This window comes from Aethalodelphis obliquidens, unplaced genomic scaffold (genome assembly GCF_003676395.1).
Source record: "Aethalodelphis obliquidens isolate GAN/ISIS:26980383/991018 unplaced genomic scaffold, ASM367639v1 scaffold9, whole genome shotgun sequence".
NCBI lineage: Eukaryota > Metazoa > Chordata > Mammalia > Artiodactyla > Delphinidae > Aethalodelphis > Aethalodelphis obliquidens.
The window spans coordinates 37,546,403-37,574,108 of record NW_020837953.1 but is presented as its reverse complement, the minus strand read 5'-3'; the positions used below and the strand labels follow the sequence as shown (position 1 = coordinate 37,574,108).

General features: G+C 46.4%; 1 protein-coding gene across 3 annotated transcripts; it reads left to right on the top strand.

The window, feature by feature from the left end:
• The first annotated feature begins 37 nt into the window (after positions 1 to 37).
• PLA2G5 (phospholipase A2 group V) lies at positions 38 to 23,439 on the top strand. 3 transcript variants are annotated; one of them, XM_027109921.1, is made up of 5 exons: positions 2,047 to 2,189; positions 2,365 to 2,501; positions 11,305 to 11,354; positions 12,552 to 12,696; positions 21,590 to 22,501. In XM_027109921.1, the coding sequence occupies exons 3-5, from the start codon at positions 11,315 to 11,317 to the stop codon at positions 21,870 to 21,872; spliced, it is 468 nt and encodes a 155-aa protein (XP_026965722.1). In that variant the 5' UTR covers positions 2,047 to 2,189; positions 2,365 to 2,501; positions 11,305 to 11,314; the 3' UTR covers positions 21,873 to 22,501. The 3 variants fall into 3 exon arrangements, with proteins under 3 accessions (XP_026965720.1, XP_026965722.1, XP_026965721.1); XM_027109919.1 differs by lacking the exons at positions 2,047 to 2,189; positions 2,365 to 2,501 and adding an exon at positions 38 to 261; XM_027109920.1 differs by lacking the exons at positions 2,047 to 2,189; positions 2,365 to 2,501 and having other exon boundaries at positions 6,128 to 11,354; positions 21,590 to 21,696; positions 22,389 to 23,439.
• The last annotated feature ends 4,267 nt before the right edge of the window (positions 23,440 to 27,706 follow it).

Genomic DNA, 27,706 nt, shown 5'->3' with positions numbered 1-27,706 from the left:
CCTGCCAGGGCAGCTGTGGGCTGAGCAGGCGGATGCCCGGCTGGGTCTGGGCAGAAGTTCCTTCTCACCACCTCCAGGCCTGTCTTCACCACTCGTTCTCATTCACGACTTTAAGAATCTGGAAGCCTAGAATCCATTGGGATCCGCAGCCCGTGGACCCCAATGTTGTGGCTGCAGGAGGGGAGCCAGCAGGGCCTGGGGCTCCAGGCTCTGCCCGATGACGCTGCTCGTGGGAACAGGAGCTGAGGCCAGGCCAGAGAGGTCAGTTGTGGGCATGGAGGCTGCAGGCCAACCAGCTGGAGTGGGTGAGACTGGAGAAGATGGGGTCCAGGAAGCCAAAGAGGGGGTCCTGGGAGGGGTGGGCAAGGCACAGACCCTGTAAGAGGAGATCCCTCGGGCTGCAGGGTCCTTTACCCAGAATGTGTCAAACCTTGTGAGCTGTGTCATTCTTAAAGAGGCAAGGCCACACCTAAAGGGAGGTGGAGGTTACCCAGAAGATCATTCCTAAGATTAGGGGCAAAGCTGGGCAGGGTTATCCGTAGAATTCAAGTTGGGACTTCTGTTCGTGTTAATCTGAGGCCTTGCCGGAATTTCTCTTTAACTTAAACCAAACAAAACTATTCCTTTTTAGGAAAAGGAATTATCAACATCTACTTAATATTCCTTAACTTTTACTAAACTCCTCTGTATGCCATACACTTTGGTACATGTGGAGAGGAATACAGAGATGGGGAAGATGCTGTTCTTGGCCCATATAGGGAGATCTTTCTTCTCCTTTCCTCTATCTCTCCCTACCCCTCCCTCCCTCCACTCCCAGGCTGTCTTCTCTGGAAGGCAGTTTAGCTTTGGGCTGAGCAGACATGGCCTTGGGAGTCAAACTAACGAGGTTCAACTCAGAGCTTTGCCACTTAGCAGCTGTCTGGTTTGGGTGAGTCATTTCTTTTCCTTTGAGCCTCGCTGTCCTAATCTGCAAACTGCATCTGACAGTAGTGCCTGCCTCATAGGATCACTTTAAGGATAAATGGGGTAAGCCACATAAAGGACTTAGCGTGGTGTCTGTGCTTAATAAGCATTAGCTATTTCTATTAGTCATTCAACAAACTTTTTTTTCTAGGGCCCAATCTGTGCCATACTGTGTACTAGATGCTGCCAGGGGTAGAGATGAATGAGACATCCTCCAGGATTCATAGCCTAGTTTGTTTATTCATTGATTGATTCAGTTAGACAGTCAATAAATATGTATTAAGCCCTATGCTGGGTGCTGGAAAGTCAAAAGTCCCCAAGTTGCTCCCTGTCTGGTGGGGAGACGTTGTAATGTACTGTGATTGATGCTATGATGTGGGAGCTCACAGGCTGCTGGGAGAACACAGAGAAGCAGAACTTTTCCAGTTTGGGGCAGGACGATGGGTCCAGAAGAAGGCTTTTTGGCAAAGGTAGACCTAATTTCCTTATTATTTCTCCAACTCATAAGCATGCTTCTGTTCCAGGACCTTTGTACTTCCTTTGCCTGGAGCCTTCTTCTCCAGGGTGTCCCCCCAGCCTGCTCCCTCCCCTCCTTCATGTTCCCTCTGCCCTGAGATGTTTCCTGGCCACCCTATTCAAACTGTCTGCTCCCACCATCAGCCCTCTTCCCCACAACACACAGACACACACACACACACCACTCTCCTCCTTTCCTGATTTTTCTCCACAGTGTTTATCAACACCTGCCAAACTCTATATATTTTATTTATTGACTTGTCTATTTCTGTCTGCTCCCACCAGAATGCAAGGTCTCTGGGGGCCATGAGCGTGGAGTTCTCATCTGTTTTGTTCATTGCTTTTCCCCAGAACAGAGTTTGGCACATAGTAGGTGCTCACAAAAGAGTTACTGAATGCTAAGCATGTTAAATCTAGAAAGAGGAGAAGGAATAGAGGAAGAGAAGAAAGTGGGGGGGAGTAAAAGAAGAAAGAGAAGGAGGAAAAAAGAGAGAGGGAGGGAGGCGAGTAGGGGGTGGAGAGAGAGAGAGAGAGAGAGCACAAGACGGTGTGTCTGAGAACTGGAAGGGGTTGGCATCAGTCTCCTTCCCAGCAAAGCGCTGGGTTGTGTGCGGATCCAAGGCAAGCCTGGAGAGGCGTGGCAGCAGGTCCTGATCGGCCACGGACCTGCCGGGGTACTTTGGCAGCTTGTGGCCCGTGCTGTCATAGAGGTGAGACCGATCGACCCAGGAGCAGAAGGGGAGGCCGTGAACTCTGCCAGGCAGATATCAGGGAGGCGTCTGGAAGAGGTGGCTCCTCCCCTTAAGCTCTGGGAAGGAGTTCAAACGTCCTTCTAGGTGCCGTGGGCATTCTAAAGCCCTGTTCTCATCTCCCCCATGCTAACAGGCGCCGGATCACCATCTCTTGATTTCGCTTTGCGTCTGTTTCCTTAGTGCCTCACTGCAGCTCTGTCCGCAGGACTTGCTCAGGAAATGGTTGCTGGGTTGGATTGGGGTTGAAGACAAGCGGATTGGCCTGGAATCGTGAGTATCTCAGGATCAGGAGCCTAGAAGCTTTGCTCTTAGGTCTCGGATCTTGCCAGTCAGAGCCATAGGTTGTTCTAGGGTTTCTCCTGCCTCCAAAAAAGAGGTGGCATTACTGCATGGAAGAACAGTAGGCTTTTACCAGGTGAAAAAGAGAGTGATGTTGGTCCCTCCATTCCAGATGGAGGGACCAACAGAAACAGAGTCAGAACGGAAGACTCGTTCAGGGAATGTTTCCCGAGAACGAACAGCTGAATTGATTTTTCAAAGACAAAGCAAAACATGTCCTTGCTACCAAGTAGGTGTTTGGATTGCATTTTTAGCAAAAGTTTTGGTGAAAGTTGAACTTGAGCCTGTTACATATGTACCAATAGACTGAGACAAAGACTGGGCTGGCTGTGTGCGTCCTTAGAGCAAACTGCCAACCTACAGAATGGCTGAAATCCAGTGAGGCTGCTACTCCCTCCGGAGTTAATTGGTTTACCAATCCAATTGCTGTTACTCCACAAATAAGTATCAACCAGCGAATATGTATTAGGCTTTGGGCTAGTGGCTGATAATGTGATGAAAAGCAAGACTGACAAGTTTCCTGCTCTCTAGGGGAAGGGGTAGGAGACGGACGTCATAAACAAGTAAAGAAATACATCAAAGAGAGTGAAAGTTGATGTCAAAGTGCTGTGAGGGCTGTCGAGTTGTAGAAAGGTGAAATGGGCATGAGAAATTGCTAAATTACTTAGGTTTGGCTAGGTTAATGGGAGAAGTTAAAGTTAGCTGAATGTTGATAATTGGCAAAAGCTTATAAAGGGAAAAAAATCCAATTTAGTAGTTTATTGAGTTGGGTCAGAATATTTCTATGATTTGTTGGTTTAATCTTGAGGAATATGATCACTGAATGTGAAATCATTTCAACTATATAGAATTTTCATCATTTGTACCTAAGTAGATAAATCATCTGTATATTTGCAGAAGGAAAAAAAATTTTTGTTGAATAATATATTGCATACAACATCAAAAAAAAAGATGGTGGTAAGTGCTGTGCAGGGGGAAAACAGTGATATGGGATTAATGGGAGGAGGAGGAGCTACCTTGGGTAGATGGTCAGGGAGGGCCTCCTGGAAGAGGTGTCATTTAAGATGAGACCTAGAGGATTAGGAATGAAGAGCACCATGTCTTGCTAAGTATCAGTATTCTAGGCAGGGGGAACGGCAAGTGCCAAAGTCCTCAGTAGAAAAGCTTGGAATGTTCAGGAACAGGTTAACATGAGAGCACCCACTGTCACAGAAGGTCGGCCCTGGAGCTCATCCAGCCCGTGTCCGACTTAATGTTGCTCTTTGCAACATCCCTGGACATGACTTGGGCGTGAATCAGTGCTGGGGCAGGACCCCCAAGAAGGTGGGGAGCAGAGAATATTTGATAGATTTTTCCATGCCATAGAGCAACTGAAGGGGTCCTGAGTTTTCTGGGTTTTTTTTTTTTCTTTTCAATCTTGGTAAAATGTAATATTTTTTCTACACTTTTACAAACCTATGAACCTAATCTTCGTAACTGGCATGACTGACTTCATGTGTTTCTGATGAGGCTCTCGTGTTCCCAACACCTAAAGAAAGCTCCTTTTCCTGTGAAATCATGTGAGGGCGTGACTCCCCCCCCCCCCCCCCCCCCCCTGCCCCTACTACAGTTCTGTTCCTAAAAAGTGGTAAATAAAAAGTGCCCCTGGACACAGGAAACTCACCACTCCCAAGACAGCTCATTATTTCCCCAGGACACTGGAGTTGCTAGAAAAATCTTTCTTGTCTCTAGCTCAAACCTGACTCCTTGGGGTGCCCACACTTGGGGCCAGCTCTGCAGTGGAGCCACGTGGGACAACGATGCTGCTTTTTACCCCTGAATATCCTTCAGAAGTTTGGAGACAGAGGCTGGGTACCCCAAACCCCCTTCCAAACACCAGTCGGCCCCCATTCCATCTATCTGACAGGCATCCTGTGACCCAGACACCCCCAGGTTTCAAGAAGCCCTCCTGGAGATGGGGCTCAGGAACAGGCACTCCCCTCCAGGTAAGGTCAGCTAGGACCTCATTCTGGGCACCCACTCCTGCCGTCACTGCCGACACAGCTGTTGCTTTTGTGATCTGACTGATACCAGGCTTGGGGACCATACATATGACTGCTGAGCTGTGTCACCCACCCCTGTCCTTGTGTGCTTCAGTTCTGGGGATCTTAGGATAAGACCTATTCAGTCTCTTCTTACTGAAGTCACATCATCTTGCTATTGATCGAGGTCATTCTGGGACACTCAGCAGAAGAGTAAAACTCCTTAGCCTGACACCCAAGATTCTTTGTTGACACACCCAGTTGCATCTCTTCAGCTAGCCTTTCCCACCATTCCTAAATTCCTACTGTACACGTAGGAACTTTCCTTTTCTGAGAAGTCAAGAGCGCGCATGTCCGTCTTTCCTAGGAAGAAGAGCAAACATGAATTGAGCCTTTACTCTGTGCCAGCACAATTCTAAACGCCTGCCATGTGTCAACTCAGAACATAGGGATGAGGCAGGTAAAATGATTCACCCCATTATTCAGGTGGGTAAACTGAGGAGCAGAGCACTTGCCCGAGGTCACAGCTAATAAGTGGCACTTCCAGAATGCGGGCTCTTAGCTACCAAGCATCCTTGCCTGGTAAGTGTGTGTTCCCATTTCTACATTCAGTGACATGATGTGAGTTGCATGAAATTGCTCAGAGTGAGAGTATTTACACGACAGAAATTGGCAAATGTTAAAAATCAGGGCTTTTTACTCCCCTGGAGGGTCATTTATTAAATATTTACTAGAATATCGCTGCCTAACACCCTCAGCTACCCCATCTGTTTGCAGTTCCCTGAATGAGCCCTTATAATTTATGCCTATGAGTCCTGCATGTGCTGTTCCTTCTACCTGAATGCCCTTCCTCACATTCTTGTCCTGGTGAACTCCAATCTACTTTCTCTCGCTCTCTTTTTTTTTTCATTTTTAAAAATTGTGGTAATATACACATAACCTAAAATTTACCATCTTAACCATTTGAAGTATGTAGTTCAGTGGCATTAACTACATTTATAGTGTCGTGCAACCATTACCAGCAACCATCTTCATAACTCTTTTCATCTTATAAAACTAAAACTCTGCATCCATTAAACATTAACTCCCCATTCTCCCTCCCTCAGCCTCTGGCAACCACTATTCTACTTTCTGTTTCTATGATGTTGATTAAGTATATCATGTAAATGGAATCATACAGTCTTTTTCTTTTTTTCATCAATTTATTTTATTTTTGGCTGCATTGGGTTTTTGTTGCTGCACACGGGCTTTCTTTAGTTGCAGTGAATGGGGGCTACTCTTCGTTGCGGTGCGCAGGCTCTCGGCGCGCAGGCTCAGTAGTTGTGGCTTGCGGGCTCTAGAGCGCAGGCTCAGTAGTTGTGGTACAAGGGCTTAGTTGCTCCACGGGATGTGGGATCTTCCCGGACCAGGGCTCGAACCTGTGTCCCCTGCATTGGCAGGCGGATTCTTAACCACCGTGCCACCAGGGAAGCCCAGTCTATGTCTTTCTGTGACTGGTTTATTTCCGAATTCCCTCCCCGTTTAAGGCTGAATACTATTCCATTGTATGTACACACCACATTTTACCTATGCATTCACCTGTCAGTGGACGCTTGGGTTGCTTCCATGTTTTAGCTACGTGAAGAATGCTGCTATCATCATGGTTGTACAAATATCTCTTTGAGACTCTGCTTTCAATGCTTTTGGGAACACATCCAGAAGTGGAATTGCTGGGGTGTATAGTAATTCTACTTTTAACTTTTGAGGAACTGCCATATACTGTTTTCCACAGCAACTGTACCGTTTTACATTCCTACCAACAGTGCACAAGGGTTCCAATTTCTCAAACCTACTTTTAGAGATTCAGTCCAGGTGCCTCCTCTTCTAGAAAGCCCTCAGTGACCTCTTCATCCTGGGATGGGTTCCTTTAATGTGCTTATACAACATTTACTGAGCAACTACTATGGACTAGGCTCTGAGCTGAGCACTTCAAACACGTGTTTGCAGAAGAGATGGTTTCTACTCTCAAGGCACTCCCTGTCCCATTACCGATGAACACACGTGGGATCTTCCTGGACCGGGGCACGAACCCCTGTCCCCTTCATCAGCAGGCAGACTCTGAACCACTGCGCCACCAGGGAAGCCCTACTAATTCCATGTTTTAAAGTCACTTGGTAGGACAAGCAAAGCATTTCCAAGGTCTGGGCTGGGAGTTTATTGTTGCCCTGGGCTGAAAGTTTATTGTTGAGTGAGAGTTAGTGCCAGATACTGCTTGACCTGGGATATCTCGGGACATCTGCCTAGAAATAAGACCTAAATCCCTGTACACGGATAACTCACCTTGAGAGAGGGGTAGAGAGAGAGGAGCAGGTCCCTTGAAAACATCTGCATTTGGGGGTCAACAGAGATGGGGGGTGAGCCGCCGGAGGAGAGATGGCAGACTGTGGCCTCTTGAAGGCCAGAGGGAAAGAGTTTCAAGAAGGAGGAGGTGATCAGTGGGATGGAGTGTTCAAGAGAAGCCCAAGCTTGGGCAATGCCAGGCTTTGGGGGATCCCTGAGGGCCGGCTTAGGGATGCAACAAAAGGTACGCAGCAAGGGGTTCAGAAGAGAGTGGGTGATGGACGAGAGGAGGTGCCTCTGTCTTGAATTTTGGCTTTTAGAGGAAAAAGAGCTGGAGAGAGGTCAGCAGAGGCAAGCGATGTTTTCCTTTTTTTTTGTTTTGGCTTCCTTTTGTTTGGTTTAGGATGGTGAAGTTTGTATAGGCAGAGGAAGGAATTGGTTGAGAAAAGGAAATGAAAATGCAGAACAGAGAGGACTTTTCCCCACAGCAGTTACTGCCCTTGGACGTACTGTATATTTACTGGCTGCCTTTACTATCTGTTTTCCCAACCAGAAGAGAAGCTGTCCTATTCACAGTGGATCCCCAGCAGTAACCTGGCAGGGGTTAGACACTCGGTAAGTACTTTCCGTATTGAAATGAATTCACAGCGTTCCTGCGGGTGCCTGGTGCGTAGGTCCTGGGAAGAGAAGGGCTCATCGGAGCCCAAGGAGGGGCTTCTCTCTGATACTGCCGTGAGGGGAGGGGGAGAGAAAAGGGAGTCAAGAGCAAGGAGAGGAAGGAGCTCACACCCACATCTTCTCAGAAAATTGTGTGTGGAGGGGGGGGTGTGTCAGGGAAAATGGGCCATGGATGGAGAATAACCCTGACTGTGGTTATTCCCTCCTCTGTGTCTCTCCCGGAAGCCTCCCAGGCGCCTGGTGTGCTTCAGGAAATAGCTACTTCTGAGTGCAGACAGGAAAGATATCCCCAGGGGTCTTGAGGGGTGAAGTAAGGCTTTCTGTGGGAGTTACCATGCATCCTGGAGCTGGCCCAGGTGGGGTGTAAGAGGTGGGCAGGGAGGCCCTTAAAACCAGCTGGGCCCAGCTCCTGCCTCTACTCCAGACAGAGGACAGAGAGAAGGTGTCACTGGTGAGGAATCTCATTCTGGGGGCTGCCTTGCCCGAGGGGGTGGGGTCAGGGCGTATAGAGGGACGGGGCTGTGAGAGGAGACCTCTGGCCCCTCATGGCCTCCCCTAGATTTCGGGGAGGTCTCAGTAGCACCTTCTGTATAGTGGGGGTTTGGTGCTGTTGATCATCTCCACCCAGGAGACATGAACTGGGATGCAGGGGGTGGTCCTGGGAGCAGGCGGGCTGCTGTATGTAGACTTGGAGGACCTGTCTCTCCAGTGACCCGGCCACTCCCCGGCCCCCATGTCTCCATGCTTCTGTCAGGCTGTCTGTCTCCACTCTCCCCACCTCACATTACCGCAGCCAGAGCTCCACTCCACAATTATCTCTTGGCCTCGCTCATTCTCCTCCGTGGTTGCCTGATAAAAATATCCAACCCCACATCCTTCTGCTGGAAGCCTCCTTTGGGATCCATTGATGGTCCACTTTCCCGGCCTCCAGAGCAGCTATTTCAATGCCTCTGCCACGTCCTCTGTGAAACTTCTTTTGTGCACCTCCTGACTCCTCTGTGTGGGACCTGGCACTGCTCCCTCACGTCAACAGCCATGTCCCAAGATGATCTAATGTGCACCTGGGATTTTGGTTTTCTTCAGGTATGGTGAAGGCAACAGATCAGGAGACGATTGCGTTTAAAAGCTAGTTTGTTACAGTTTCCAGGAGAAGGGGACGTACCACACCTAGCAGGGCCACACAGAGAAGCAGCAGGGTTGATCAGGAGACAGAAGAAATGAGGGAAAGCATGGCCCAGAGCCTGCATTGTGTCTTCTGTGGCTGAGGCAAGACAGGCCAGGGTAAACCGTTTAGGACAGGCTAGCTTGAATAATTTCAGTGGACTTCAGGCCGTAGGGGTGGTCCCCGGTGGGCTGGTCCCGGCCCTGGGGCGATTTAGGCCAGGGGAAATATTGGCTGGGGGTGTGAAATTGAGATAGAGGAAGTGGTTGGGCATGGGAGTTTAGGATCGGTTGGTTTGCACTTGAAAGCCGTGTTCACAGGAGAGTGTTTTGCTTTATCTGGGGATTAGCTAGTCTTGGAGGGGCTGTCTCTTTCCAGCCCAGCAAGGTCCCCAAGATGTTAAAGTGTCATGAAATATAGAAAATGAACAAGATGATTAGTACACAGGGGCTGTTCAGAAGCAGCGGAGTAGGGTCAGTCAAAGGAGCAGATTCACGGTCCTGGGCTGAATCCTTGGGCAACTCACTTTCCCTTCCTGAGGCTCCATTTCTTCGCCGGTAAAGTCAACAACGGCTATTCTCTCTTTCAATAAATGCCTGTTACAGGGCAGACACTGCCAGCAGGTTTCACAGTACCCACGTGTTAGGGTCATTTGCAGGTTTAAGGAGACAGTGGACGGTGTCTGGCATGTCTTAGGTGCCCAGTACATGGTAGCTGGTGTCCTCCTCCTGTCACAGCTCCAGGAAGCAGTGAGGAAGATTGGCTTGGAAGGGTAAGGTCTAGGGTCATTTTCCTTGTCTGTTTAGAGCCCTCAGAGCGGAGGCTGTGGGCGGACAGAACCCTCAGGAATGTTCTTGGAACTCAGAGGAGCTGCTGGACAAAGGATGGCATGGAGAGGCCAGCCCAGCTGCTGGGAGCCCTGGGGAGCTGGAGGTTGTGTGTTTGGAGCCAGGCCACAGGAGGTACCAGGGCCCGGGGCAGAGCTCTGGCAGAGTGACCACGGAACTCAGGGATCAGAGACAGCAGGGCATCGGAGTGGAATCCTGGCAGACTATAGGTCAGCTGAGCAGCTCTGGGTGAACAAGGACTTTGGGATCCAGAGAGGAAAGGGAAGCAGGCAGCCACTGGTAAGGAACTCCTAAGAGGCCAAGTTAGAATCCATCACTGGCCCGAGACATAAGGAATTTCCCTTGCCTTCTGGGTGTGATTGTTTTGGACTTGCGGCTAGTGATTCATGCGTTTGTCAAAGGTAGATGCTGGGGAGGGAAGCTGGGGCCTCCAGGCCCATGGGATAGAGCATGTGAAGGACCCTAGCCCGCTCCGCTCAGAGGGGAACACATCCCTCTAGGGAGGGAGGATGTATGGGGCAGTGAGCGACGCGCCAGGCTTGGGTTGGAACGTCACCTCCACTTTTTATCAGCTGTGTAACTTCTGGCAGGTTGTTTGAGCTCTCTGAGCCTCCATTTCTGCACTGGCAAAATGAGAACTGTTGGGGAGGAAGACATTTTCTACCCTTCTAAGTTCTCTTGGCTGGTCTAAGAATTAAATTGACATGGGATACACTAACAGGAGAAAATCAAACCAAAGTTTAGTAACACGGACACATGGGAGAGACCCAGGAAAACTAAGGAACTCACCAAAATGGCCCAAGCCCTTATCTTAAATACGATCTTCTGCTAAAGACCAGAGAGGATGTTGGGGGTAGGGGTTTGGGACTTCAAAGGGGAGGAAGGCAATTCACATAGAGTTGGAAAAGCAGATGTTTGCTATGCAAATGTTTGCTGGGTCTGCAGAGACTATGGAACACAGGGTCGACTCTGGTTTCTAGGCCCTGTCAAATTTCTCCAGCCACAGCTATTCCCGTATTCCTTACAGATACCTCTATAATAGTTCTGTGCCGGGAACAGAACCTTTATCTAAATTCTTAAGGCAGCTAAGGGAGAGGTAAAAAGAAAGGCTCCCCTAATCTTCTGTTTCTTAAAATTAATCAGCCTAAATTAATCCTTATGCCAAAGAGACACACTTTGGGGTTCAAATTTTGCTCCCCTACAGAACAATGATACCTACCCTTCAGAGCTGTTGTGAGTACCCAGGGTTGACTTATTTTTGTAGGTAGACATGGTGCCTGGGGCCCATGAAAATGTTTTAATTTTAAATTCTTTTAAAATCAGGAGAAAAAATAATATAATATAATGAACGTATAAGAATGAATCCAGCCTGGATTGTATTTATACCAACACAGCTGTAAAATATAATTGAAAAAGAATTTTCAGGAAGGAGCGATTGTGTTGGGGGTATTTGCCATGGTAAAATTCTCTCCCATCTCTAATGGGGACAACGACCCAGGGTGCCCCTCTCCTCCCAGGGACCCCTTGGGTCAACTCCTTGAGGTTTTTGCCTCATTTTTCCAGCTGCTGTTGCCTGTTTACTGCCCAACTTGAGAGGGTGGGGCCTGGTGGGCCATGGAGTGGCCCTCCCCAGCCAGGAGTGGGTCTGAATGGGCCATGAGGGCCTCTCCCGATCGACATGTCATGGGCTGTGTTTTCTTTTCCAGAACCCTGGAGATGAAGGGCCTCCTCACACTGGCTTGGTTCCTGGCTTGTAGTAAGTGCTTGCCCCGAGACCTCTGAACTTTTGACCTTTCACCCCACAGGAACAATAGGGTAGTGGAAAGGAGACCAGTCTTGGAAGTCCTGGCGACCTGATTTTGAATCCTGGCCCTACCCTGACCATGTCGATTTCAGCAAGAGCCTTGGGCTCTCCGAGCCTCTGTCTCCTTATCTGTGACACAGAATAATAGTCGACAGGTTGGGCTGCTGCAGGATTCTAGGAGGGGATATGGAAAGATTGTGCCATGTGGAAGACATGGTGCTTGTAGACATGGGAGGCAGATTTTTTACTTTGATGCCAAATAAAATACGATAAAACTATCACAACACAAGATCCTTATATAAATATTCCATTCCACAATTCCTGGGCATTCTCTGCTCAAGCCTGTCCAGGTTTTCTACATGTCCCACCTGCTGCCACCTCCCAGCTGGAGGGAACTGCCCAGCGTGGGGGGAGCCTGGCTTTAGGCCTCCCCTGCAGCCCCGTCACCATGTACACAACCTCTGACAGGCTGTCCTACTGATGCCTCGCCAGATCCCTGGAGACTGCAGGGAGAGTGCGAGACTGCCTCTGGCTCACTGCAAAACCCTGGGCAAGTCACCTTCCCCTCTGAGCTACAGTTTCCCAACTGTAAGATGAGGGAGCTGCCTCCAGTGATCTCTACGGGTCCCACACTGCTCTAAGATTCTGTGCCTCCCGTTCCAGATGGTGTCAACCGCGGGAAGGGACGGGTGTATCATCAGGAGAGACAGGAAGTGCCTGTCTGCCTGCTTCATACTGATACGATATTCATTATCCTGAACATTTCTTGGTCACTTACTATGTGTCTGTCACTGTGCTAGAAATTTACATACTTTATCTTTTTTCAACCCTCATGACATCTCCAAAAGGTAGGCGTTCATTTTAGGCCCTCCCCCGCCCCCGCATTTTGCAGATGAGGAAACTGAGGCTCTGAGAGATGAAGTGACCTATTCAACATCATACTGTGAATTAGTGGCAGAGCTGGGATCGTCCACATCCAAACTTCTAATCCCTTCTCTATCTGTTTGCCCTCACGTTTCTCATTCCTCTCCCATGAATGGGGAGGATAAAAAAGGGACACATTGGTCCCTCCAAGCCTCAAGGTGAAAGAAAGGGAGGGAGCACGTGGGAAAGTGGGCCTGGAGCGGGTCTGCCTGGGCTGTCTTTCAGGTGTGCCTGCTGTCCCAGGGAGCTTGCTGCAGCTGAAGGTGATGATTGAGAAGGTGACTAGGAAGCCCGCCCTGATGAGCTATGGCTTCTACGGCTGTTACTGCGGCTGGGGGGGTCAAGGAACCCCCAAGGATTGTACTGATTGGTGAGTTAATTGTCATAACTGCCCTTTACGCCCCAGGCTCTGTATCCACATTATCTCATCTAATTCGATATCAATTCTGAAAGATGAGTATTAAAGCACCATTTTATAGATAAGAAAACTGAGTCTTAGAGAGGTTAACTGACTTGCCCAAGATACATCTAGTAACTCCCTGAATCTCAGTGCCTAATATATCAGTTGATCTATCACTACGTAACAAACCACCCCAAAATGTAGTAGCCTAAAGCGATGACAACCCCTTATTTTGCTAAGATTCTGCCACTTGGGCAGGGCCTGGCGGGATGGCTTGTCTCTTCTCCACCTGGCTTCGGCTTGGGCCGCTCCGCTGAGGCTGGGCGATCTGCTTTCTAGAATGATTACTCCTATGGCTGGCAAGTTGTTGCTGTTTGCTGGCTGGGAGCTCAGCTGAGGCTGTGGGCCAGGGGCCTCAGTTCCTCTCACTTAAGCCTCTCTAAGGTTGTCTGGACTTCCTCACAGCACGGTGCCTCTTGGGTTTCAAGCGTGAGTGTTCCAGAACGGCATGACAAAAGAGCATGGTGTTTTTGTGATCCAGCATCAGAAATTCTACTGTGTCACTTCCACTGTTCTCTTCATCAAGGCAGTCACAAAGGCTCTAAGAGAGAGGGGGCCTAGTTTCCACCTCTTGATTGGGAAGTGGCAATGTTCTAGAAGAACATGTGAGATGGGAGAGATTGCTCTTTGAAAAATACAATCTGCTGGGTTAACAATTCTTATACAGCTAGACACGTATAAGGGGATGAGGGGCTTAAACAAATGGAGGGCAGATGGTTGGAGCCAAGCTTGTCGCTGCTGGAGTGGGAGTTTACAGACCAGACAAGCAGGGACAGGAAGCTAGAATGATCTATGTGATAATGGATTAGAGTTGGAGACTTCAGTATAAACTCCTAGTTAGCTGTATATAGATGCAGATGGTTACATATAAAAATATGTAGAGATATGTGTAATTACGTGGGTTAATATAGACACATATTTTTTTTGCTCTGTCGTCTGAGAGACCCTAAAAGAAACAATACCCCAGAAGCAAGAAGCAGCACCTAGTGCCCAGACCTGGTTTCTGACACCATTCTCCAATAAGAGGAACCAAGGCTCCTTGGAGAGATGGCTGATCCTAGGACGAGGGCAGGAAATATACAAGAGGAACCTGGAGCTTTTTGTAGTGCCCCAAATTAAGGAAGGGCTCGAACAAAACAAACCCAAACCAAATCCCTCATTGATAGGAATATGTCAAAGAGCACAGGCGCCAACTGGGAGAGCCCCCTAATGGCCAAAACTGGAACAACATGGCACCAAAATAAACCCATAACCCATCTCATCGTGACAAAAACATCAAAGAAATCCCAGTAGGAGAGCATCCTACAAAAGACTTGACCACCATTCCTCAGAATTGTCAAGGTCATCAAAAGCAAGGAAAGTGTGACAGACTGCCACAGGCAAGAGGAGCCTAAAGAGACGGGACAAGTACATGTAACATGGTGTCCATCACTGGATCTTGGAATAGAAAAGAACATTTAGGTAAAAACTAAGAAAATCTAAAGAAATTATGGACTTTTACAATTAATGAATCAATAGTGATATATTATTATTTAATTAGTTAACATTTATTTAATAATGTATCAGTATTGGTTTGTTAGCCGTAACAAACATATTATACTCATAAAAAGTGTTGATAATAGGGGAAACTGGGTGTGGGGTAAAAGGGGGCATTTGGTACAATCTTCTCAATTTTTCTGTAAATCTAAATTTTAAAAAAATGCAGTTGCCCACAGCTATCACAATTGAAGTTTAGTTTTTGCTCATTTGACCATGTGAATCACATATCAATTCCAGGACCCAGGTTTCTCCTGTCTCATGACTTTCCCCATGGCCTCAGAGTCCTTGGCTGGGTCATCTCCATCCAGCTGAGATGGAGAAAGAGAGAGTGGAGGACAGAGTGGGAATTTTTTTTTTAACATCTTTATTGGAGCATAATTGCTCTACAATGGTGTGTTAGTTTCTGCTTTGTAACAAAGTGAATCAGCTATACATATAGCCCCATATCTCCTCCCTCTTGCGTCTCCCTCCCACCCTCCCCATCCCACGCCTCTACGTGGTCACAGAGCCCTGAGCTGATCTCCCTGTGCTACGTGGCTACTTCCCACTAGCTATCTATTTTACATTTGATAGTATATATAAGTCCATGCCACTCTCTCACTTTATCCCAGCTTAACCTTCCCCCTCCCTGTGTCCTCAAGTCCATTCTCTACGTCTGCGTCTTTATTTCTGTCCTACCCCTAGATTCTTCAGAACCATTTTTTATATTTTTATTTTTTTAGATTCCATATATATGTGTTAGCATATGGTATTTGTTTTTCTCTTTCTGACTTACTTCACTCTGTATGACAGACTCTAGGTCCATCCACCTCACCACAAACAACTCAGTTTCGTTTCTTTTTATGGCTGAGTAATATTCCATTGTATATATGTGCCACATCTTCTTTAGCCATTCACCTGTTGATGGACACTTAGGTTGCTTCCATGTCCTGGCTATTGTAAATAGAGCTGCAATGAACATTGTGGTACATGACTCTTTTTGAATTATGGTTTTCTCGGGGTATATGCCCAGCAGTGGGATTGCTGGGTCATATGGTAGTTCTATTTTTAGTTTTTTAAGGAACCTCCATACTGTTCTCCATAGTGGCTGTATCAATTTACATTCCCACCAACAGAGCAAGAGGGTTCCCTTTTCACCACACCCTCTCCAGCATTTATTGTTTGTAGATTTTTTGATGATGGCCATTCTGACTGGTGTGAGGTGATACCTCATTGTAGTTTTGATTTGCATTTCTCTAATGATTAATGATGTTGAGCATTCTTTCATGTGTTTGTTGGCAATCTGTATACCTTCTTTGGAGAAATGTCTTTTTAGGTCTTCTGCCCGTTTTTGGATTGGGTTGTTTGTTTTTTTGATATTGAGCTGCATGAGCTGCTTGTAAATTTTAGAGATCAATCCTTTGTCAATTGCTTCATTTGCAAATATTTTCTCCCATTCTGAGGGTTGTCTTTTCGTCTTGTTTATGCCTTCCTTTGCTATACAAAAGCTTTTGTTTCATTAGGTCCCATTTGTTTATTTTTGTTTTTATTTCCATTTCTCTAGGAGGTGGGTCAAGAAGGATCTTGCTGTGGTTTATGTAATAGAGTGTTCTGCTTAGGTTTTCCTCAAAGAGTTTTATAGTGTCTGGCCTTGCATTTAGGTCTTTAATCCATTTTGAGTTTATTTTTGTGTATGGTGTTAGGTAGTGTTCTAATTTCACTGTTTTACATGTAGCTGTCCAGTTTTCCCAGCACCAGTTATTGAAGAGGCTGTCTTTTCTCCATTGTATATTCTTGCCTCCTTTACCAAAAATAAGGTGACCATATGTGCGTGGGTTTATCTCTGGGCTTTCTATCCTGTTCCATTGATCTATATTTCTGTTTTTGTGCCAGTACCATACTGTCTTGATCACTGTAGCTTTGTAGTATAGATTAAAGTCTGGGAGCCTGATTCCTCCAGCCCGTTTTTCTTTCTCAAGATTGCTTTGGCTATTCGGGGTATTTTGTGTTTCCATACCAATTGTGAAATTTTTTGTTCTAGTTCTGTGAAAAATGCCATTGGTAGTTTGATAGGGATTGCACTGAATCTGTAGATTGCTTTGGGTAGAATAGTCATTTTCACAATGCTGATTCTTCCAATCCAAGAACATGGTGTATCTCTCCATTGGTTTGTATCATCTTTAATTTCTTTCATCAGTGTCTTATAGTTTTCTGTATACAGGTCTTTTGTCTCCTTAGGTAGGTTTATTCCTAGGTATTTTATTCTTTTTGTTGTGATGGTAAATGGGAGTGTTTCCTTAATTTCTCTTTCAGATTTTTCATCATTAGTGTATAGGAATGCCAGAGATTTCTGTGCATTAATTTTGTATCTTGCTACTTTACCAGATTCATTAATTAGTTCTAGCAGTTTTCTGGTAGCATCTTTAGGATTCCCTATGTATAGTATTATGTCATCTGCAAACAGTGACAGCTTTACTTCTTCTTTTCTGATTTGGATTCCTTTTATTTCTTTTTCTTCTCTCATTGACGTGGCTAAAGCTTCCAAAACTATGTTGAATAATAGTGGTGAGAGTGGACAACCTTCTCTTCTTCCTGATCTTAGAGGAAATGGTTTCAGTTTTTCACCATTGAGGATGATGTTGGCTGTGGGTTTGTCATATCTGGCCTTTATTATGTTGAGGTAAGCTCCCTCTCTGCCTACTTTCTGGAGGGATTTTATCATAAATGGGTGTTGAATTTGTCAAAAGCTTTTTATGCATCTATTGAGATGATCATATGGTTTTTCTCCTTCACTTTGTTAATATGGTGTACCACATTGATTGAATTGCGTATATTGAAGAATACTTGCATTCCTGGGATAATCCCCACTTGATCATGGTGTATGATCCTTTTAATGGATTCTGTTTACTTGTATTGAGGATTGTTGCATTTATGTTCATCAGTGATATTGCCTGTAGTTTTCTTTCTTTGTGACATCTTTGTCTGGTTTTGGTACCAGGGTGATGGTGGCCTCAGAGAATGAGTTTGGGAGTGTTCCTCCCTCTGCTATCTTTTGGAAGAGTTTGAGAAGGATAAGTGTTAGCTCTTCTCTAAATGTTTGACAGAATTCACCTGTGAAGCCATCTGGTCCTGGGCTTTTGTTTGTTGGCAGATTTTTATTCACAGTCTCAATTTCAGTGCTTGTGATTTGTCTGTTTATATTTTCTATTTCTGCCTGGTTCAGACTTGGAAGGTTGTGCTTTTCTAAGAATTTGTCCATTTCTTCCAGTTTGTCCATTTTATTGGCATAGAGTTTCTTATAGTAATCTCTCATTATCCTTTGTATTTCTGCAGAGTCGGTTGTTACTTCTCCTTTTTCATTTCCAATTCTATTGATTTGAGTCTTCTCCCTTTTTTTCTTGATGAGTCTGGCTAGTGGTTTATCTATTTTGTTTATCTTCTCAAAGAACCAGCTTTTAGCTTTATTGATCTTTGCTATTGTTTCCTTCATTTCTTTTTCATTTATTTCTGATCTGATCTTTATGATTTCTTTCCTTCTGCTAACTTAGGGGGGTTTTTGTTCTTCTTTCTCTAATTGCTTTAGGTGTAGGGTTAAGTTGTTTATTTGAGATGTTTCTTGTTTCTTGAAGTAGGCTTGTATTGCTATAAACTTCCCACTTAGAACTGCTTTTGCTGCATCCCATAAGTTTTGGGTCATCGTGTTTTCATTGTCATGTGTTTCCAGGTTTTTTAAATTTTCTCTTTGATTTCTTCAGTGATCTCTTGGTTATTTAGTAGTGTATTGTTTAGCCTCCACGTGTTTGTATTTTTTACAGATTTTTTTCCTCTAACTGATATCTAGTCTCATAGCATTATGGTCAGAAAAGGTACTTGATACGATTTCAATTTTCTTAAATCTACCAAGGCTTGATTCGTGACCCAAGATATGATCTATCCTGGAGAATGTTCCATGAGCACTTGAGATGAAAGTGTATTCTGTTGGTTTTGGATGGAATGTCCTATAAATATCAATTAAGTCCATCTTGTTTAATGTACATTTAAAGCTTGTGTTTCCTTATTTATTTTCATTTTGGATGATCTGTCCATTGGTGAAAGTGGGGTGTTAAAGTCCCCTACTATGATTGTGTTACTGTCGATTCCCCCTTTTATGGCTGTTAGCGTTTGCTTTATGTATTGATGTGTTCCTATGTTGGGTGCATAAATATTTACAATTGTTATATCTTCTTCTTGGATTGATCCCTTGATCATTATGTAGTGTCATTCTTTGTCTCTTGTAATAGTCTTCATTTTAAAATCTATTTTGTCTGATATGAGAAATTGCTACTCCAGCTTTCTTTTTTTTTTTTGGCGATACACGGGCCTCTCACTGTCGTGGCCTCTCCAGTTGCAGAGCACAGGCTCCAGACGCGCAGGCTCAGCGGCCATGGCTCACGGGCCCAGCCGCTCCTCAGCATGCGGGATCTTCCCGGACCGGGATACAAACCCACGTCCCCTGCATTGGCAGGCAGACTCTCAACCGCTGCGCCACCAGGGAAGCCTTCCAGCTTTCTTTTGATTTCTATTTGCATGAAATCTTTTTCCATCCCCTCACTTTCAGTCTGTATGTGTTCCCAGGTCTCTTGTAGACAGCATATATTTGGGTCTTGTTTTTGTATTCATTCAGCCAGTCTATGTCTTTTGGTTGGAGCATTTAATTGATTTACATTTAAGGTAGTTATCAATATGTATGTTCTTATTACCATTTTCTTAATTGTTTTGTGTTTGTTATTGTAGGTCTTTCCCTTCTCTTGTGTTTCCCACTTAGAGAAGTTCCTTTAGCATTTGTTGTAAAGCTGGTTTGGTGGTGCTGAATTCTCGTAGCTTTGTAAAGCTTTTGATTTCTCCATCGAATCTGAATGAGACCCTTGCTGGGTAGAGTAATCTTGGTTGTAGGTTTTTCCCTTTCATCACTTTAAATATCCTGCCACTCCCTTCTGGCTTGCAGAGTTTCTGCTGAAAGATCAGCTGTTAACCTTATGGGGATTCCCTTGTATGTTATTTGTTGTTTTTCCCTTGCTGCTTTTAATATTTTTTCTTTGTATTTAGTTTTTGATAGTTTGATTAATATGTGTCTTGGCATGTTTCTCCTTGGATTTATCCTATATGAGACTCTCTGCACTTCCTGGACTCGATTGACTATTTCCTTTCCCATATTAGGGAAGTTTTCGACTATAATCTGTTCAAATATTTTCCCAGTCCCTTTCTTTTTCTCTTCTTCTTCTGGGACCCCTATACTTCAAATGTTGGTGAATTTAATGTTGTCCCAGAGGTCTCTGAGACTGCCCTCAATTCTTTTCATTCTTTTTTCTTTATTCTGCTCTGTGGTAGTTATTTCCACTATTTTATCTTCCAGGTCACTTATCTGTTCTTCTGCCTCAGTTATTCTGCTATTGATTCCTTCCAGAGAATTTTTAATTTCATTTATTGTGCTGTTCATCATTGTGTGTTTGCTCTTTAGTTCTTCTAGGTCCTTGTTAAACGTTTCTTGTATTTTCTCTATTCTATTTCCAAAATTTCTGTTATCTTTACTATCATTACTCTGAATTCCTTTTCAGGTAGACTGCCTGTTTCCTCTTCATTTGTTTGGTCTGGTACGTTTTTACCTTGCTCCTTCATCTGCTGTGTGTTTGTCTGTCTTCTCATTTTGCTTAACTTACTGGTTTGGGGTCTCCTTTTCGCAGGCTGCAGGTTCGTAGTTCCCATTGTTTTTGGTGTCTGTCTCCAGTGGCTAAGGTTGGTTCAGTGGGTTGTGCAGGCTTCCTGGTGGAGGAGACTAGTGCCTGTGTTCTGGTGGATGAGGCTGGATCTTGTCTTTCTGGTGGGCAGGACCACGTCTGGTGGTGTGTTTTGGGGTGTCTGTGACCTTATTATGATTTTAGGTGGCCTCTCTGCTAATGTATGGGGTTGTGTTCCTGTCTTGCTAGGTGTTTGGCATAAGATGTCCAGTACTGTAGTTTGCTGGTCATTGACTGGAGCTGGGTCTTAGCTTTGAGATGGAGATCTCTGGGAGAGCTCTCGCTGTTTGATATTATGTGGAGCTGGAAGGTCTCTGGTGGACCAATGTCCTGAACTTGGCTCTCCCACCTCAGAGGCACAGGCCTGACACCCAGCCAGAGCACCAAGACCCTGTCAGCCACACAACTCAGAAGAAAAGGGAGAAAAAAAAATAAAATTAAAAAGTTATTAAAATAAAAAAAATTATTAAAAATAAAAAAATAATTAAAAAAAGAAAGAAAGAAGAGAGCAACGAAACCAAAAAGGAAATCCACAAATATAACAAGCGCTAAAAACTATACTAAAAAAAACCCAAAAAACAAAAACAGACAGAGAGAACCATAGGACAAATGGTCAAAACAAAGCTATACAGACAAAATCACACAAAGAAGCATATACATACACACTCACAAAAAGAGAAGAAGGAAAAAAAGATATATATATATATATATAAATATATATATATATAAAAAAGGAAGAGAGCAACCAAATCAATAAAGAAATCTACCAATGGTAATAAACTCTAAATGCTAAACTAAGATAAACATAAAACCAGAAACAAATTAGATGCAGGAAGCAAACCCCAAGTCTACAGTTGCTCCCAAAGTCCACCGCCTCCATTTTGGGATGATTCGTTGTCTCTTCAGGTATTCCAGATGCAGGGTACATCAGGTTGATTGTGGAGATTTAATCACTGCTCCTGAGGCTGCTGGGAGAGATTTCCCTTTCTCTTCTTTGTTTGCACAGATCCTGGGGTTCAGCTTTGGATTTGGCCCCACCTCTGTGTGTAGGTCTCCTGAGGGTGTCTTTTCCCTTTTGAGAAGTGTGAGGTCTTCTGTCAGCATTCAGTAGGTGTTCTGTAGGAGTTGTTCCACATGTAGATGTATTTCTGATGTATCTGTGGGGAGGAAGGTGATCTCCATGTCTTACTCCTCCGCCATCTTGAAGGTCTCCTAGAGTGGGAGATTTTTATGGGTAGGTCTAGAAGTGCTGTACATTTTCCAGGGTGCCAGCCTCGTCATGTGACCACACATACCTGCAAGGGGGGCTGGGAAATGTAGTCTCACCGTGGGCCCAGGAGGAAAGAGCTGGTCCGTGAACTGGTACATGTGTGGGACAGACTTAATGGAAGAGCAGGAAGGACTCAGCCATATCATGAGATTTTTTCTTGGTCAGATCTCACCAACCATGATGGCCTCTGCTCAAGGGACAGGCCCATTCTGCTCAGGATCTAAATCTCTTGCATTGACAGGTGCTGTTGGATGCATGACCACTGCTACGCGCGGCTGGAGAAAAAAGGCTGCAATGCCTTGACACAGGTGTACAGATACAGAATTGCATGCGGCCTGGTCACCTGTGGTAAGGCTGGGGCTTCCATTCAGGCCACTGGAAGAGCCTGGGTCCCTGCTGCCTCTGAGGTCAGGTGCCCCAAGAGGTCAGCCAGTCTATATCTTGGGGGGGCAGAGATGGGGGCAACAGGGGCAGGATTATTGCAGCTGTATCTGACCTCTAGGGGGCGGGCGGAAACATCTTAGACTCAGCATGTATTAGGGGTCAAGTGCTTTCCATATGTCCTTTTGCTTGCTGTGGGGTGGCTTTAGTGTCCCCACTTTACAGATGAGGAAACAGAGTCAAAGGCTTGCCAGTGCACACAGCTAGAGTTGGGATTCAAGCTCAGGTCCTTCTGAGTTCAAAGCTGAATCTGGGGATGGTGTCTCCTCTCTGAGAACTGAAGTTCCTCCAGAGACAGGGCTGTCTCCATCACCAGACTGAGAGCTCCCAGTCTGATGGGGAGGGAATGCGTGTCCTCCATCAGACTGGGGACTCCCTGAGGGCAGGAGCTGAAACCTCACCCTGGGCAGCAGCTGTGCCTCTTCCATCAGGTTATGCACCCCCAGTATAGATGCTGTGCCTCCCACATCAGACTGAGGGCAGGAAGGAGACTGGGGAGTCTGCTCAGGCTAGCAGCAAGTCCTGACTGAAGCAAGTCCAGAGTCAGTGTCACAGAGCATCTCTTCTTCCTCATCCTGCATTTGGTGTCCTGTTTGCAGGACGTGGGTCCCTCTGCCAGATGCAGCTCTGCGCCTGTGACTGGCATTTCGTCTACTGCCTGAAAAGAAACATGAGGAGCTACAACCCTCTTTATCAATACTTTCCCAACTTCCTCTGCATCTAGTCGCCTCAGTGAGCTCCTCCTGGACCAAGATTCTTACACCCTCTCCTACAGCACAGAGCTTACCCACTCTGCTGGAATGCCCAGAGAGGCTCCCAGGTCTGGGACCTCATTCTTTCTTGATGTTCCACTGGGCTCGGAGGAGGCCCACAGCCACACTTCATCCTCCAGAGTTCCAGGAGAGTGACTCTAGTCATTAGACTTGGCAAGGTCAGGGTCCCCGGCCTCCACTTGTGAGATCAGCCGCTCTGGTGCCGAAAGCTCGCCCTTCACTCCAGGCCAGCTGTGTTTCTCCTCATCCCTGAAGACAGCCCTGCTTCTCCAGGAGGGAGGCTTTCCTGGGATGCATTGACTTTTCAGTTCTGCAGTTGGGTTATCACTACCATCCTGTAGAGAATTTTCACAGAAGTGGAAGCAAAAGTGACTCCATAATTCTGCCACATAGATATTAAATAAAATTCCTTCTCAAGACTAATAATAACCACACAGGTATTTCCCCTGCTGTGGAGGATTGCCTGCACCTCTTTCTCTGCTGTTGGGGCACCAGACCCAGCATTAACCATGTTCCCTCAGAGGAAGAAGGTACAGATTAGTAACTAGAAGGTTTCCTGGGATGAGTACCAAGCCTTCTTTGGGGCTCATCTCCTTAAACCTTGGGTCCACTCGAGCCAAGCACTGGACCTCATTCTTCCTCCAGGGAGCGGGGAGAAGATGATTGGCCATCGTGCCGTCTTGGGCTTCCAGACCAGAGAGCACTGCATTTGAATGCCAACTTGGCTTCTCCAGCTGTGTGGTCTCAGGCTCATTACTGAACCCCTCTGATTTCTGGTCTCTTTAAAAAAGAAACTGTAGGGCTTCCCTGGTGGCACAGTGGTTGAGAGTCCGCCTGCCGATGCAGGGGACACGGCTTTGTGCCCCGGTCCAGGAAGATCCCACATGCCGCGGAGCGGCTGGGCCCGTGAGCCATGGCCGCTGAGCCTGCGCGTCCGGAACCTGTGCTCCGCAATGGGAGAGGCCACAACAGTGAGAGGCCCGCGTACCGCAAAAAAAAAAAAAAAAAAAGAAACTGTAATGTTTTTTGCGATGTAAATTGGGAATCCCAAAGCTACCTTGATGATGACCTGGCGATGCTGAGGTTCTGGGATTTCACAGAGCAAGACATTAAAAAATAGAGTTCGGGCTTCCCTGGTGGCGCAGTGGTTGAGAATCTGCCTGCCAATGCAGGGGATATGGGTTCGAACCCCGGTCTGGGAAGATCCCACATGCCGCGGAGCAACTGGGCCCGTGAGCCACAACTACTGAGCCTGCGCGTCTGGAGCCTGTGCTCCGCAACAAGAGAGGCCACGATAGTGAGAGGCCCACGCACCGCGATGAAGAGTGGCCCCCGCTTGCCGCAACTAGACAAAGCCCTTGCACAGAAACAAAGACCCAACACAGCCAAAAATAAATAAGTTTATATATAAAAAAAAAAAGTTCAACTATGGGGTTTATTTTTACCAAGGAAGGACACTAAAGAGCCCACCTCATCTATCTATTCATAAAAGAAAGGGTGTTCTAATACCCAGACTGCAGAAGAAAGGACACATCCCAAAACAAAGGAGAGTCCTTTCCAAGAAAGGACATTTGGCTTCCTTCCATTGACAAATCCCAAAATAACCACATGATAAATGGGATCTATATTTAAAAACCTCCAATGTTGAACATTTTCAAAATAAAATTTAATTTTATGCAATTACCCTGAATGTACTAGTGTTTTCGAAAAGTTTGCTATGGACTCGCGTCTAAATTTGACAGAGTAACAAAGAAAGCAATTCAAATGTCCAATTCGCTCATGAAATTTTTTTGATCAGAGCCATTTTCCGAATCCATTTTTAAATAGGTATGTAAAGGAAATTGAGAGCTTCACTCTCAATGCCATTTCTCTTCAATTGCGATATTCTGGATGATGGAGAAGAGACCTCAGCCCAGGCTTCTCCCTTCTCCCGTCAGGGTCAGGCAGCAGGCAGGGTGGTGTCTTGCTGGTAAGCTCTGCAGGAGGGGGCTGCATTCAGGCCCCTCTTACTGGGGCATCCAAGTAAGCTCAAAGCACTGGTATTCAGACAGGCATTTGTGGATGAGGGATGTTGCAATATTATGAAAGCAACACCACAGGCTGACACGGGTTTGAGCTGGAAGGGCTCATGGAGAGCCTTCATTTATCTACCAAGAAACTGAGGCCCAGAGAGGTTAGGAGACTTTCCCAAAGTCACACAGCACATCAATAGCAGAAGTAGGTTTAGACCTCAGATCCTCGTTCCAGACTCTAGGTTCTGACCACTATCCCACTGTCTTCGACTCTGGCCCCAAAAGAGAGAAAATGGAACCTGGAGTGGTTCAGGGACTCACCCACATTGGCAGTTCTTAGGAGAATCCCCTGGATTCAGCCTGAGAGCCAGCTCTATTTCTTCTCTGCTCTGACTCCCTCTGGGGATTCCAGAGTCTGTCCTTTGGTGGTTAGACTCGCTGGTGCACTGGTTTCATCCTCAGTAGAGGGGACCCCACTGAGGTCCTCCATGGTGCTCCCCTGCCCCACTCTCACTGCAGTCAGCAGCCACGGGGAAATGATGGAGTCACACGATGCCTGTAACCTGGGAAGAGCTGGTCTCCTTGACTGCTCTCTTGACTATTCCTTGGCTGTAAAGAGAACCATCAGGAAGGTCTCCCTTTCAAAATCACATCCCCCACCCTTTCAAGGGAGATACTGTAATGTACAGACCAGACCATAAATGCCTCCCTGGATAGATCTTTATACAGAAGTTGGCAGATGACACAGATACACAGACACTTAAGGACAGGTTGCCTTGTAAGTACAGGCCCTCACTGGCATTTGAAAGTGGGCTTCAGATACAACTGGGACCCTCTCAAACATGAAAAATCATCTGTAGAGCAGACGTACATGGGGGTGTGTTAATTATAGCTGTTACCAAACTGAAAATGCACAAGAGACCCAGGACACCAATGGTTGTTGAGTGTGTGCAGGTAGAAATGTCACATGGAAGATTTCACAGGGCCCTACTGGTAAAGCACAGGGTAAACCCTTAGGATTTTGGAGCAAAGCCCCTCCACCAGCTGCAGATAACTGTTCTCCTTTTGAGAAACAACATCTGGCTTGCTAATGGTTCTTCAGGGAGACTGAATTCTTGACCTTGGGTTAACAAGTTATCATGAGACTGGCTGTTATCTGACCCACCAGGTTACGAAACTGGGTGTGCATGACAGCAATTACATCATCACATCATAATATCTGGACCTAAACAGGAGCAGAAGGCCAGGTGAACTGCATAAGTAAGGGGCACAGAGGTCCACGGCCCCTAGACCTGCTGTATTGTCTCCTTTTTCTTAATCTGTACCAGTGACTTCATGGGCAAGTTCTCCACGACCAGATGCCCAAGGAAGAAAAAGTTCTGGGCCTGTCTTACAGATGGTTGACCACGATGTGTTGGCACTCCATGCATGTGGGCAGCTGCAACGTTACAGACCTCCTCTGGGGTGGCCCTCCTGTCATGCAGAAGCTGTGTTCATGCAGCTAACCTTACATCTCAGGATCTAAATCAGAGAATATCAAAAGGGGGTCACGACCCAACTGGAATAGAAATGAGCATGACCCAATGATGTGTAAAAGGACTTGGTATCCTCTTTAGGGGATGTTAGTTTGTTTCAAGTTGTACTCGTTATGTTAGGCAGAAACAGGATTTTGCTATTGTCTTTATTTGGAGGTTAAGAATGGTTGAAAGAGATGTGTGTGGATGCCACGTCAACGAGGGGTAGACTGTCATGGGTCTGTACTGTGTCACTTAGCTATGCTGAAGCTGTATTTCCCAGAATTCCCATCCCTGCAGAGTTCCAGGTTAGCATGGGTCTCTTAAGAGATGTTTGGCCTGAGATTTGGAAGCAGAGGTGGACTAGACGTCACTTGATTTGTACAATCAGAAAGTCGGAGCCCGGCATGGGATACCTTTGCGGCTAATGCACGTTGTCCTGTATCTGCTGGCTCACTGTGCTGTTGTGGCGAAGAAGCCAGGGCTGCGGCAACTCTGGGTCCTGCCAGATCGCCTCCTTTATCTTCTCTGGGTGAAGACTTGGAGGTGGTGAGATGCAGAAGGGTGTTCTAGGCTTTCCTCTTGGGCTCCACCTATCCTTGCAGTTCCAGTTTGCCCTGCCACTTGGGCTGTAAGATTTCAGGCAGCCAGCAACAGCACAGAAGAGAATAGCCTCTCACAGACTGTTTCATGGGCTCCCAGCATCACAGAAAGACAAAGCCCTATTAAAATCCCTCATTTTGGGCTTCCCTGGTGGCGCAGTGGTTGACAGTCCGCCTGCCGATGCAGGGGACACGGGTTCGTGCCCCGGTCCGGGAAGATCCCACATGCCGCGGAGCGGCTGGGCCCGTGAGCCATGGCCGCCGAGCCTGCGTGTCCGGAGCCTGTGCTCCGCAACGGGAGAGGCCACAACAGTGAGAGGCCCATGTACCGCAAAAAAAAAAAAAAAAAAAAAATCCCTCATTTTATATCTAGGTACCTCTTAGTAGTTCTGCCACTCTGACCAAACCCTGGTTGATAACAGCGGGATTCTGAGTGCCTAACAGCGTGCTTGCCACATGGCAGGTGCTCAACAAGTGTTTGCTGAATGAATAAGTGACTGAGTGAACAAATGAATGAATGAATGAGACACAGTCCCTACCCTCAAGGAGTTCACAGACCAGTGTGGGAGCACAGAGAACTGAAAAGTTGGGCCGAAAATACAGTGGTTGTGGCATTTTACCTCCTTGATGGAGCAGTCTGGACCAGCGCTGGGCCCAACCTTTGGCCTCCCAGTCACTGATGTCTCCCTGGTCTGGGCCTGCACTGGATGAGGGGATGGGTACTTTATTAGACAGCCATGCTAGGTGGTATCCTCAGAGGGCCGGGGGGATGGGAGAAGATAACTCAGTGTCCTAATGTCCACTAGGGGAACATGGACTTCCTGCATGGCTTGCTCTTGAAAATGAGGTTCCAGCCATTGGATGTGTCCGGAGGCTGGCTGCAGTTGACACAAGGGCAACTTCTGGTCACTCCTGCAGATCGGCTTCTGGCATTTGCTCCTGGGACCTGTAGCAGCCCAGCAAGGAAACCGGAGTGCTCAGCTCCAGTTAGCCAATCACAGAGACCCAACCCATCC